The sequence below is a fragment of the Zonotrichia leucophrys genome, chromosome 24 (genome assembly GCF_028769735.1).
Source record: "Zonotrichia leucophrys gambelii isolate GWCS_2022_RI chromosome 24, RI_Zleu_2.0, whole genome shotgun sequence".
NCBI lineage: Eukaryota > Metazoa > Chordata > Aves > Passeriformes > Passerellidae > Zonotrichia > Zonotrichia leucophrys.
The window spans coordinates 1,581,401-1,595,370 of NC_088193.1; the positions used below are offsets into that span (position 1 = coordinate 1,581,401).

Here is a 13,970-nt window from a genome sequence, read left to right on the forward strand (position 1 = left end):
TGGGCAAACACCACTCCAGGTGTGGAGCAAGGCTCCCGTACCTCCTCAGCCTCTCTCTTCATGCAGTGAGCCAGCAGGGCCTCCTTGTGCTCCAGCTCCCGCTCCAAATCCACCTGTGGAGGGGCAGCAGAGGCGTCAGCACCCATGGGCCAGGCAGAGCAGCTCCCAGCCCAGCCCAGCTCCCCCTACCTGCTGGTAGCTGGCCTCGGAAAGCTGCCTGAGCATCTCATCCAGCTTGCTCTGCTGCTGCTGCAGGTGCCGCTCCTTCTGGCACAGCTCCTTCTGCAACACAGGGAGCCAGGGAGTCAGCAGGGCAGGAGGGAGGCTCTGTCATCTTCCCAGGGCGGGGAAAATCCTGTCCCCTGCCAGGATCAGGTGGCTCGCACAGGGTGTGCTTTGCCAGATGGCACAGGGTCAGCGCTTTTTTTGGACAAGATCAATCAGGTTTTTATTGCCCAAAGTCCCCTTGGCCACAGATCTGCTGCAGAGGTCACACAGCTGTCCCAGAGCACACAGATTCCCCAGGGATCAGAGCACAAACAGGGCTCTGCTGGACACTCAGCAGCCACCACCAACACCCATGACAATTAAAGATCTGCAGGAAGCCATGGGGAGAATGCAAAGAATTCTGATCCCTCCACCTCACTGCACACACCCCTGGCTCCCACAGCTCCTCCCCAGGGCTGTCCAAGTGCCAGGGAAAGAACCATCCCATCCCCAAAACTGAAGATCCACCCAAACCCCCATGGAAGAGGCTCCATTACTTTGTACTCTGCCAGGAGCCGGTTCCTCTCTTCAACCTTCCTCTGGAGATCAACCTGCAGGAGTAACACCAGGTGTGAGGCAGACATTCCCAGAGAGCGCAAACCCCTTGTGCTGAAGGGTGAGCACAAACCTACAGAGGGCAAGGGAGCTGCTGTTCAGGGTGGCACCTTTGGACAGAGACCTGCACAGGGCAGGTGCCACCTGCTGAGCCGGGGAACGAGGAGGGACAAATGCAACAGCACTGAAAACATCAGGGAAAGCCCCTCCCTGTCCCAGCTGAAGGTCCTGGAGGACAGGAAGCGGGAGTGAAGGTCGGGAATGTCCAGGCTGTGAGCAGCCTGTGCTGTGCAGAGACCTCTGGCTGCTTGCTCACTATCCCACGACCCCGAAATCTCTGCTGCAGCCACCCCTGGGGCCACCAACCCCCCCAAACCAGCCTCAGCAGCAGCAGTGACTCACGTTCTGGTTGTGCAGCTCCTCCTTGTCCATGTTGGCTCTCAGCAGCTCCTGCTTGAGCTGCAGCACTGCAGCGTCCTGCTGGAGCAGCCTCTGCTGCAGGGCGTCCTGGGGAGAGGGGACCTCTGCAGGAGGGCAGGGGGCACAGGGACCCCTCCCTGGGGCTCAGGGGCCACAACACCCTGTGGCCACCCAGGCCTGAGCTGCTGCCGGGGGCTCTCAGCCCTCCTGCCTCTCCCTTACACAAAACTGATTTCCCTGCCAAGGTTCTGGCCACCAGCACACAGGGATTTCTCTGCTTCAGCCTGAATTTCCCTCTGCAGAAGTGATGAATATTGGCTGTGATGGACAGAACAGCTCTGGAGGGCGCTGAGCCCTGCAGCTCCTGCCCCAGCCACTCACCCCGAGGGCACAGAGAGGCCAAGATCAGCCCAGGACACAAGGAGCCTTAAGGCCTGAGCGTGACCCAGTTGTGCAGTGAAATCCTCTCTGCAGAGGCCAAAGCCAGCACTAATTCTGCACCTTTCACTCACCCAGAGCTGCACCTTGCACAGCTACTGCTGTTTGCTCCCTTCTGACAGGCAGCTCTAAAAATACCTCTGCCAGGAGGAGATCAGCAGTGCTGGCACTCCAGAGGCACAAACTGAGCTGTTTCTGGCCAGGACAGGGACACCCCAGGCTCTTTTTCCTGTGCTGGCAGGAATGAGTTCACTGGGCCAATGCTGCTGGGTGGGTACTCCAAGAGAGAGGAGGGAATAAAAGAGCCAGCCAACCAATTTATGCCTCTTTTTGTGCAGGAGAAACAGGGGCAAATAGAGAAAAAGGGGAATACTTGACTATAGTCTTACAGACAGAGCAGTAAACTGGAAACCCAGCTCCTTGCACCTGCCTAAAAATTCAGGAATAAACCACAGGATCCCCCAATACTCCTCCTTCCGCAATCTGGGGTTCCTCAGAGGTGTGTGCTGTCTGCTGGTCCTACTCACCTACAGCACTACAGTTCATTTTTGGTGCAATGCCCCTTTCCTCACCTTTATTCCCTGGAGATTCCGAGCTTCTTGTTTGTATTTCAGCAGCTCCTTCTGCAAATGCAACACAATTTGGTTAAACAGCACCTTGTGTTGTTAACCCCTTCAGGACCAAGCAGAGCTGGGTTTTCTCTGCAGGAGGAAGCACATCCCTCCTCTTCCCACAGACCCTACAGCCTGAGACACTTTAATGAGTTACAAACATGACAAAGAGCTGAGCTCTGTTATTAAAGCCCTGAGGAAAATAATGATTTCCCAGTCCCCCAAATCTGTCCTTCAGGCCAACATCAAACACTTCTCCAGCATCAGAACTGGTCTCAAGCCTCCAGAGCTGGATCCCTCAGCTATAACCCTGAATATTTCCAGTTTTATCCATCATGTTGTCCACCCTGCCTCATCCCCACCCTGTTCTCCTCTAAAACATCAAGTGGGACAATCTGTCACCCTCTGACCTTCAGATCTTGATTTTCCTCCACGCTCTGGTCCAGGCGGCTCCGGATGATGATCTGAGAGCAAAACATCAGCATTAATGTGGTTATTGTGCAGCTGCAGCAGGGAAAGTGGGGTCCAGGGCTGTGCTCACCAGCTGCTCCTCAGGGCAGGCTCCACGCTCTGAAAGCTCAAAGGATCCTTCCTGCTCATCCTCAGGTAAAGACCCATTGAGCAACAAAGCCTGGGGAGATAAAGGCGGGGGGAAAAATAAATCTTTTTCAGAGATTTCAAAGGGAAAGAGGTGAGCTGCAGCTCTGGCCAGCAGTCACTCCTATTGACAGTCCCCAGCCAGCTTCATTTCCCATTTCTGCTGATTTATTCCCCTCAAAAATGAAGGGTTTTTTGGTTTTTTTTTTCAGGAATGAACAGGAAGATTTATCCCCTGACAAACTCTCCCAGGGGTCTGTCAGCCCATGCTCTTCCCCACAGAAAGAACCAAACAAGGACAACTCAGATTTCCAGGGAGCCAAGTCTCAGCTTCGGCACCTTATAGGGTGTGTGTGCATCAGATCCCCAACATTTCAACCAAACTGTCACAATCTGGAGCTTCCCAATTATTGAGGAAGAGGAGGAAAATCAATGAACCAAATCCAATTTCCTGCGTGGCCACATCAGCTGCCTCTCCCCACTCCCAGGGGATGAGGGGGGAGCAGTGCCAGTCCCTGCTCCCAGTGGGCACAAAATGCAGGGATTTTACCAGTCAACCAAGGAATTTTTTTCTTTTTTTTTTTTTTGGTGACTCTTTTGTGTCCTGCCCATTGTCCCCTGGGGAAAGTGCCCGCCCAGCTGCCTGTGCTCCTCACACAATCTCTGCTTTGTTTACTGCCACATAAATATTTACAATTCAAAGCCACTGTGGTTCCCAGCACAAACAGAAAGGGATGTTCTGAGGGAGTTCAGTGCCTTCACCAGATGGATCAAGGGGCTCTGTTCCCCAGGCACAGCCAGACACACACCGGGCTGAGGGGCAGGGAGGGGAAGCGAGGGAAAGACCCCAAAAATGAAGAATTGTGGGGAGAACGTGCCAAATGTGAAGGTTCACCCAAGCTGACAGACTGACTGACGCAGGGCTGGGTGACCCTGGAAGGAAGCGAAATCTCTCACCTGCAAACCCGAAATCATCTTTTTGGCCTCCTCCATTTCCTTTTCCAGGTGGTCCTGCTGCTCCAGGAGCTGCTCCTCCCATGAGCTCTCCAGGCAGGAGCCAGAGCTGCCCGGCTGCCACTCGGGCTGGAAGTGAGCCTGGGCCTCTTCTGCAGGAGAGAGGGGCTGGCTGTGCTGCAGCAGCGCAGAGGGCCCTGCTGCTCCCCTTGCCAGAGCCAAGGGGACAGCTCAGCTGGCCCAGGACCCCTGCCTCATTCCCGAGGCCGTCCAAGCTGTCCTGCACACAGCTTATTTAGAACTGCACTCAGGGAGATGTGCACGCTCAGCACTGGGGACAGTGACAGAGGGGGAGAAGCGCTGGGGGCTTTGCAGAGCATCCCTCAGTGCCCAAGGACACCCTGGAGGCAGCACTAACCCACTGCAGCCCCTGGGGGGGTTTCTAGTTTATCACACAGAACTATGCCAAGGTTTTACCTGGTTTGGGCTCCGTTTCTTCAGCCTGGAGGATCACCAGCCTCTCCTTCTCCTCCAAGGGGGCTACAGTGGATTCACTCTTTGCACTGTGCACAGGGCTGGGTGAGGTCAGGCTGCAGAGCAAGGCAGGAACAGCTCTTTTAGATGCTGGAGATTATGGTAATCAACACTAATTTTGAACAAGCATTTCTCCATGTTCACTTTTATCTAAGAATGATCTGCATCCCAGAGGAACCTTCAACAACCCAGCCTGGACATGTAAATTTTTGAATTCAGACTCTCACACAGGGGTAGGACCACACTGAGGAGTCATTTACTGCCAGCCTTATGCTGGACAAAAATCCATCCTGGCTTCATCTCTTGCTCCAGAGCTTTCAGATGAATCATTCCAACTTTAAATCCCAATATATTTGAGAGTCAGATTCAACTCACTCGTGTTCTTCGATTAAAACTTCTTGCAAGTGCCCACATATTTTCACAGGAGCCATCCCAGCTGACTGGGAGCTTCAAGCAATCTTTTTCTCAGAAATTCTTCCTGAGTGCATCTCCCAGACAACATCAAAAGGTGGCTGAAGCTCACTGACCCATTCAATGTACCCCGAAAGTCGCAGGGATTAATCCTTGCAAGTGTGAGCAGGAGTTAATTTTTCATTCTCCCCCAACACAGAAACAAAAGGCAGAGAACAAAAAGAAAAAAACAGTGTGGAAATAATATAATAGGTTTAGAAAAATAAGAGGCTTCAGCAGCTCCCTCCCTGCATCTTCCCAGCACTGCTGCTCGTCTCCCACAGCTCCCACAGAATGGGACAAGCCCTGCAATAGAGATGGAAATGACTTGCTGCTCCTGCCTGCCCCACTCCCACGGCCAGGACAGCCTCTCCTCATTCAAATTACAGACCTGAGGCCAGATTTTTGTGGCCCAGACTTCCCCTGAGTTAAAGCGAAAGAATAATCAATGCCCAACAGAAATGTCCCACAGGGACAGTGCCAGTCCTTTCAGGTGTGTCTGTGATGCTCAAAGGGCTCCTGGCTTTGCTCCAGGATTTACCTCCAGGAATTTCAAATCCATCACAGCAGTCCCTCATTAGACATATTTTTAATATCAAATTTTATATCATTTTAATACTAAACCAGCCCCTGCTCCTGCTCATTGCTGAAAGGGGGGCATGGCATAAAATTACGGGGTTTGGGGTTTTTTAAAATGCTGTTTATGACTTGATTTGGCAGTTCTGCTGGGATTGCATTATGTAACAAGGGCCAGAAGAAAGGATGGGACTTTCACACCACACAGATGCCAGCAGGGAGCCCAGCTGGTCTGACATGGCCAGCAGCTCCAGGAGGGATTTCACTTCTTTCTAGGAACAGATCTCAGAATTCCCTCCCTCCCTCCCATTCCCAGCTGATGCTCTGAACCTGCCCTCACCCCGAGGCACTGCTGGCTCTCATCCATGCAGAAACTGTCCCAGAAAAACACCACCAGGCACAGATGGGAGAGAAGGTGGTGAAACAGGGGAAGGGAAAAGGATGAGCAGGATGAAAAACAAGCCTGGAAATAACATTCCACATCCGCTTCTCCCAGCACTGGATCCACAGCCCAAAGCCAAGAAAAGGCATCACAAGTGGGGATAGGTCCCCCCAGCACAGACAGCTTTACATTTCCTGAGGCATTCCCACATCCCCAGACCATTTCCAGGCAGTTTTTCCATTTCCAAAGGCCCCTGGGTTCAGGCAGCATCCACAACCTCCTCCCAGACACTGCAAACAGTGCCCAAAGAGGGCCAGAGGCAGCTGAAGCAGCAGCACAGGTCAGGCTGCTTTCTGCATCACCCACTTAATGCTGCAAACACTTGCCCAGCTTCTGTATCAATCTGAGCCATCAGAGAGTGAAACAGCCTCTGATGCAACGCCTTTAAAAGTGCACAACAATTCCCTATTAAAGCATGCAGGAACCAGGGCTGGGAAATGAAAGCTTTCCAAGAGAGATTTATGATGCAAACTGCTCCACTTTATTCCTTCCACCACTTGGTTCCTTAACCCACATCCTGCCTCCCCAGAGCCCCAGATCCTCCAGCACAGCCCAGCTTCAGAGCAACGAGCCCCTGAATGCCCCGAATTCTACCAAACACCCACCACAATGCACACAATCGCTCACCATTTGACCTGCTTCCCTCCCATGATCCCACTTGAAGCTGTGGCCTCACAGAATCCGCAGGATCCCGGCTCTGCTCATTCCTCCTTCCCTTCTCCACCGCCCGGGGCTCAGCTCCTGCCAAACTCCGGGGCGAATTCTGCGAGCCCGAGCGCCGCGGAGATTCCCGGCAGGAACAACACAAACACACACACACAAAACCGGCTCAGGGGCTCCTCCGGCCGAGAGGCAACTCCAGGAACGGGCTGGGTTCGGGAGCCGGGGGGGAATTGTGCAGCCTGCCCGCGGCTCCCGCTGCTTTCCCTCGCGCGTTATTCGCCTCCCAATGCTGCTGCTGCTGCATTTTGCTCCGCTGCACAGCCGCTTGTTTTCATCACAAGGCTCCGGGCCTGCCGGGGGTGTTTCTCATCCCATCCCGCCCTCCTTGCGCTGCCGAGCATCCGAGGAGGGAGGGAAAGAAGGAGCTGCGGCCGGAGCGGGGTCCGTGCGCTGCCGGGGGCTGCGGGATGGGCTCGGGATGCTCTCCCGGCTTTAGGGGGATGCGGGCTGTGCTCAGGCTGCTCTCAGCTTCCAGAGGGATTCAGGCTTTGCTCAGGATGCCCTCAGCTTCCAGAGGGATTCAGGCTTTGCTCAGGATGTCCTCAGCTTCCAGAGGGATGCAGGCTGTGCTCAGGATGCTCTCCCAGCTTCCAGAGGGATGCAGGCTCTGCCTAGGCTCTCTCAGGTTTCCAGAGGGATGCAGGCTGTGCTCAGGATGCTCTCAGCTTCCAGAGGGATGTGAGCTGTGCCCAGGCTCTCCCAGGTTTCCAGAGGGATGCAGGCTGTGCTCAGGATGCTCTCAGGTTCCAGAGGGATGTGAGCTGTGCTGAGGATGCTCTCCCAGCTTCCAGAGGGATGCAGGCTCCGCTCAGGCTCTCCCAGCTTTAGGGGGATGCAGGCTGTGCCCAAGCTGCTCTCCCAGGTTCCAGGCGGATGCAGGCTGTGCCCAGGCTCTCCCAGCCCCAGGCACGGCTCCCTGTCCCTGTCCCTGTCCCTGTCCCTGTGCCTGTCCCTGTCCCTGTGCCTGTCGCTGTCCCTGCCGCTGTCACACGGGCTGTGCAGGCACAGCCTTTCTCCGAGATGCCTGGCTCGGGGGTGGGGGAGGGAATGCTGCTGGAAGGGGAGGGGAAACGGAGACGGATGGGGATGGGTGAGGGGCTCGGCAGCCTGGGGATCAGCTGATTTTGGGCAGATTTCTCCATGAATCATTTCGGCAGCCTGCGCTGCCCTCCCTGGGAATCGGGAGGGCTCAGGGCCGGGGATGCTGCCCTGGGACCCCTGAGCTGGCAGGAGGAGGGGTCCCTGCACTCAGCACCGTCTCTCACCAATAATTAAAGCATCTCGTTCCTCCCAGCCTGATCTCCGAACCGAGCTGAGCACATTCCTCCCCGCGAGGAAAGGGAAAGCATCTCAAAGCATCTCGGTTCCATCGTGCAGAACTGTGCCAGCACAGACACCCCCAGCAGCTGCAGGGGAAGAATTCTCCCAGTTTTTGATCATTTTGGAAAGATTCTCGCTGTGTTCTGCCCTATCAGCAATAATATCACCAGAGAATCCGTGACATTGTGGGGAAAAATAAAATAGAAACGCAGGATGCGCAGAGAGATTTTTGCTTACCACCAAAATAAGGATAATAATAAAAAAAAAAAAGAATAAAAAAATAATAGAATTAATAAAAATAAAGAAGAATAAAAGAATAAAAATAATAATAATAAAATAATAAAAATAAAAATAATAAAAATAAAAGAATAAAAATAAAACGAATAATAGAAATAAAAATAAATAATAATAAAATAATAAAAATAATAAAAATAAATAATAATAAAAGAATAAAAATTAAACTAATAATAGAAATAAAAATAAATAATAAAATAATAAAAATAATAAAAATAAATAATAATAAAAGAATAAAAAAATAATAATAAAAGAATAAAAAATAAAAAATAATAAAAAAATTTAAACTATAAGGGAACAGCAGCTACCTGATGGGGCAGGAGAATACATCAAATATTCCATCTCCCTTGAAGGGAGGGATGGGAGCAGGCAGCAGCATGTGGCACTCCTGAGCTCCCTGCTCGAGAGCCAAGCTCCTGTGCATTATCCATGCAGTGCTGCTGCCAAGAGCAGATTTCTCCATCCCCCCGGGCAGGCTGGCCTCCAAAGCACACTGCTGACATCATGTGGAGGCACAGCTCCAGCACTGCCTCCCCGCGAGCCCCACGCTCCTCCAAAACTCTATTTATAAACACGCCCTCAATGACACGCAGAGCAATTGGGGGATCAACACAAAACTCTTGTGTTTTTCTCCTCTGTTGGGCAAAGCAACCTTAATTTCCAGGTGCGCGGAGAATTATTGGTGCTGTGGAGTGTGAAAATTGGCCTGAGAAACGCCGGGGGAACGTCGTGCCTGCTGAGAGGCTGTCAGTGGCAATCTGTCCTTGGCAAATGAGCTCCTGACTCCCTCACAAACGGGAGGGAGGCACTGGGGAACAGCCCAGGCAGGGAAGGACACGGAAAATCAGAGCTGGGCCTTTCGGGGGCAGGGGGAGGCTCTGAGGCTGCAGCTCCCCACGAGCAGCGCTGCCCGGGAATCTGCTCCAGACGAGAGGAACTGGAGCACAGCTCCATTTCCACAGGGAGTGCAGTTGTTCAGTAACTCGGCTCTGGCTCTTCCCAGTGGTTTCTGGTTCTCTGGGGGAAAGGGAGCGGCTTCCCTTTACTACAGAGCTCTGCATGCTGGATCAGCTCCCTCACTGGAGCAATTCACCTTTTATAGCTGCATTTTCTCACAGAAAACTGCTTTATGTTGATTCCTGAGCTTTCACCCTCCGGACCAGCCAGGGGTGCCCTTTTCCACCAGAACTGAGCGGATTTTGGTGAGGAAAACAGGCACTTGAGGCAATGTCAGGCACAGGAGACACCTTGGCAATGAAATTGCTCACCTGGCAGGGTGGTATCTCGGAGAGGAGACACTTTGGCAATAAAATTCCTAAATCCCTCACCTAACAGGGTGACATCTCGGAGACACTTTGGCAATAAAATTCCTAAATTCCTCACCTAACAGGGTGACATCTCAGAGACATTTTGGCTATAAAATTCCTAAATTCCTCACCTAACAGGGTGACATCTCGGAGAGGAGACATTTTGGCTATAAAATTCCTAAATTCCTCACCTTGTGGGGTGACATCTCGGAGAGAAGACACTTTGGCAATAAAATTCCTAAATTCCTCACCTGACAGGGTGATATCTTGGAGAGGAGACATTTTGCCAATAAAACTGCTCAGCTGGCAGGGTGACATTTTGGAGAGGAGACACTTGGGCAGTAGAATTGCTCACCTGGCAGGGTGGGGCTCCGGGGGCACGTGCTGCTGCCCCTCGTACTGCTGCACCAGCGCCCGCACGCTCCAGCAGGGATTCTCAATCTCCTCGTCCACGCTGCTGCTCCTGGGGGTCACAGGCACAGAATGAGGGCAGCCTCACCTGAGTGCTGCTGGAAATCTTCTCTCCCCAAAAAAAAGGAGGGAGGAGAGAGCCAGAAAAATGCCAATTTTCCCATCGGGGATCCCCATCTTCTTGGTGTTAAGGGAAAACAGGCAAACAGGCCTTGTTGTTTTAAACTCGTCCCTAATTCTGTGACTACAAAACTCCAAAAGCTCTGGGAATGCAAGGAAACATCACAAGGACTGGCTTTCCTGAACAACCCCAAGGGAAACCTTTAACATTTTATTTTCCAGCCAAAGTTACCATCTCAGCCTCCTTTCCAGGCTGTTTCATGGGCGCTCCCTCGAGCCAGTACCAAATGGGAAATGACCTTCAGCCGTGTAAATGAAACCCTGCACAGCCCCAGCACCTGGCTCCCAGCTAAATGTCACTGCTATTATTGTTATTGTCACCCCCTCAGCACCTCTGGCAAGGGGAAAATGGGATTTTCAGCATTATTCCCTGTTTGTGTGTGGATATTCAGCACCCCCAGGATTCAGCAGCCACCTGGAGAAGTGGCAAAGATACATTTATGTGGGAGTCCTTAAAATCAGAAGGTTTGGGAAAATTTCAAAAGGCCTCAGAGACAGCAGAACTGTGATTGGAGCTCAGCAGTACCCATGAGATTGGTCAGCAGAAAAATTAATTAAAAAGTAGAAAAGTTAGGACAAATAGAACAATGGTCTGTGTATTAATGCTTGGCTAGAATAACTCCCTAAACTACAAAAAAGTTTATCTAGTGAGATATTAGGGAGTTCTAACCTTAATAATGGAGCTCTGTGCATTGTGTTTTAAGGCTCACAAGCACACATTATATTTGAAATAAGCAAGCATTGTTTAACCAAAGGTACGTGTGCTTATAGTGCTTGGACAGAACTACTGTCAATGTGCTTTTGCTTTGTGTGATTGGTCAAAAAACTGATAAAGTGAGTTGTAACATTGAGTTCTTGGTCTGCTGCCAGGGATGTGAGCTGCTGGCATCTTCCCATTGTCATAACCATGGAATGAGACTGATGCTGGAAAATAAAACAGCTCAAGGCGCATTCCCAGGTGTTGGAACCCAGGGAATCCCTCTGGCTGCCCTGGAGGGCTCCAGCCCCTGCCCGGGGGGCTCAGAGACCTTGGCACGGAGCCCCAGACCCCTGTGCCTTTGATTGAGCCCTTGGAAAAAACAATTACCAAACTTATATGAAGAATTACAAGTCAAGAGAGTTTAAGTACAATAAGAGTTAGTTTTTCACAGAGTGAAAAATAGATTTTTGAGGGTTTCAGAATAGGGGCTCGGGGTCCCAAGATGGAGGAATCTGGATGTGTCCTGTCCTTCTCCTTCTTGGCCTCCATCTTCTGCTGTGCTGGTGGCACTTTTGGAATGGTTTAGAGTAGAAGCTCACTGTCTAACATAGGTGATGGGTATTGGGAAGTTCTGGTAAATATATCTGCTGCTGTGGAATGCAACAGGTGAATCTGTGATTGGTCTCTTGTGGATGTTTGGATTTAGTGACCAGTCACGGCAGAGCTGGCTCTCGCTCTCTGTGGAGCCAGCTGCCTTTGTTAGCATTCTTTTCTATTCTATTCTTAGCTAGCCTTCTGAGAGAAAACCTTTCCTTCTATTCTTTTTAGTATAGCTATAATGTAGTATATATATCATAAAACAGTAAATCATTCTGAACACAGAGCCAACATTCTCGTCTCTCCCCTCACCTGAAGAGCCCTGTGACCACTGCCACAGCCACACACTTAAAGATGCACATTCCACCTAAACCAAAACGGATTTCCACCCGGGGAAACTTCCACTCTGCCCCAGCTGTGAGCAGCAGAGATGCCCAGAGCAGCCTCACCTGTGCCTGTGCCTGAGCAGGTCCCGGCCGGAGTGCTGGACATCCTGCCGGACATCGGCCAGCGCGGCCGCCGCCCCCTGAGCCACGGCAGCGGCCGAGCGCGGCCGGGGCCGGCCCGGGGGCGCTGCCCAGCCCCTGCCCCCCAAACCGGCACTGCCAGCCCTGCCAGAGCCCGGCTTGAAGTGAGCAGCCAAGGCCAGGATCAGCCTCATGGTGGATTTCAAGTTGCCCTCGACGATATCTGCGAAACGCAAATGGTTGGGTGGTTAACGGGGGTGCTGCAGGAGAAATGGAGATAGGGAGAGGCAGCTGGGGCAGCTCAGGGCGAGAGGTGCGAGCAGGACAGGAGGCTGAGCTCGCACAGCTGAGCCCAGAGCTTTGCATTTCCTCTGCACTGGAGCTGAACCCATGTGCACTGGAGCTGACTCCAGAGCTTTGCATTTCAGCTGCATTGGAGCTGATCCCAGAGCTTTGCATTTCACCTGCATTGGAGCTGATCCCAGAGCTTTGCATTACACCTGCATTGGAGCTGAATCCATGTGCATTGGAGCTGACTCCAGAGCTTTGCATTTCATCTGCACTGGAGCTGACCCCAGAACTTTGCATTTGAGCTGCATTGGAGCTGACCCCAGAGCTTTGCATTTCATCTGTGGCATTGGGGCTGACCCCAGAGCTTTGCATTTCACCTGCATTGGAGCTGAACCCATGTGCATTGGAGCTGACCACAGAGCTCTGCATTTCACCTGTGCCATTGGGGCTGACCACAGAGTTTTGCATTTCAGCTGCATTGGAGCTGACCCCAGAGCTTTGCATTTCATCTGTGGCACTGGAGCTGAACCCAGAGTTCTGCATTTCACCTGCATTGGAGCTGAACCCATCTGCACTGGAGCTGACCCCAGAGCTTTGCATTTCATCTGTGGTGTTGGGGCTGACCCCAGAGCTTTGCATTTCACCTGCATTGGAGCTGAACCCATCTGCATTGGAGCTGACCCCAGAGCTTTGCATTCCACCTGCACTGCAGCCACACCAGCACTGTCACCCCCTCACTTTGGGGGCCACAGCTCAGCCCTGGTGCTGCAGGGCACTGCAAAGCGCTGCCACCTCCACAGCACAGCCCTGAGCCTCCCTTCGTGGCCATTTCCAGCAGTTAATTACTGGACACGTAATTACTGAGTGCTCGCTGAGGAGCAGAGCAGTTACTGAGGATTGCCACTGACTTTCTTGGCAGAGAATTCTCTTTTTTAGAGCACTAAAGGCAGAACAGCGATGCATCTCTCCAGTGGTGGCATCCTGTGCCATCAGCTGTTTGCAGCACCCTGCAAATGTCAATGAATCCCATTCAGTGAGATCACACGAGTGTTTTCCAGCTCACTGATGTCATGGCAAAGATCAGCCACTCTCCCAGACCAAGATTTCCCAAAACAATTTAGTCAGAGCTGCTCAAAGTCCCGACTAAGCCACGCCACAGACATGTGATTGTGTGTTGTGTCTCCTCTCTGTTTCCAGCCCATGGCTTCCAGTGAACCACAGATATTTTTTCCATGTCTCCTTTCACTCTAGCAGGTTTGTGTGTCCTTTTGGTGAAGGATTCCAAGCCTGTATTTTTCATTACACCACTGCCTGGGCTTCTCAGTGCTCAGTAGCAGGAAAAAAGTCACTTTTTTTTTCTCTGCATTCCCCATCTTTCAACCCAAAAATGTCACTAAACCAGAGGGGGAGAAAACTTCCAACTGCCCCACAAACGGACACGTGAATTTACTCATAAGATAGAAAACAAAGCCAAAACCAGAATTTCAGCAGCAGAAATCCCATCAAGGGCCACACACCTTTAGCTGACGTCTGGTGCATGCGGATCTTTCTGGATGCCACGAACTGCAAGACTCTCTCCACATTTTCCCTCATCTCCTGCTGGCTGCTGGGCTTGGGCTCGATGCCACTCAGCTTCTCACCAGCTGGAGGGAGAGAAAAAGCTTTATCAGAGGAGAGCTGAAGCTTTGGGCACTGCCCGAGGCATCGCTGGCACTGCTCTGGTCTCATGGCTGGTGCTGCACGGGGCTGGTGGTGCTGCTCAACGGGAACCAGCACAGGAGTGACTGGAGCTGCTTAACAGGAACCAGCACAGGAGTGACTGGAGCTGCTTAACAG

The 13,970-nt window shown here is 52.0% G+C and overlaps 1 protein-coding gene across 3 annotated transcripts in view; it reads right to left on the bottom strand.

Annotated features, from left to right (window-relative positions):
- The window catches only part of DIXDC1 (DIX domain containing 1), a 34,987-nt gene that overhangs the window by 4,697 nt on the left and 16,320 nt on the right, over positions 1-13,970 (bottom strand). For 2 of the 3 annotated variants that reach the window (XM_064731925.1, XM_064731922.1), the window contains 12 exons: positions 13,652-13,777; positions 11,826-12,066; positions 9,844-9,951; positions 4,320-4,432; positions 3,846-3,994; positions 2,833-2,922; positions 2,702-2,755; positions 2,253-2,303; positions 1,225-1,329; positions 765-818; positions 190-282; positions 42-113 (listed from right to left, as the gene is read on the bottom strand). In XM_064731925.1, coding sequence (XP_064587995.1) covers positions 42-113; positions 190-282; positions 765-818; positions 1,225-1,329; positions 2,253-2,303; positions 2,702-2,755; positions 2,833-2,922; positions 3,846-3,994; positions 4,320-4,432; positions 9,844-9,951; positions 11,826-12,066; positions 13,652-13,777 — 1,256 coding nt within the window. Of the gene's footprint in view, positions 1-41; positions 114-189; positions 283-764; positions 819-1,224; positions 1,330-2,252; positions 2,304-2,701; positions 2,756-2,832; positions 2,923-3,845; positions 3,995-4,319; positions 4,433-6,471; positions 7,828-9,843; positions 9,952-11,825; positions 12,067-13,651; positions 13,778-13,970 lie in introns of those variants that run through there. The other variant, XM_064731926.1, reaches the window with a different exon arrangement.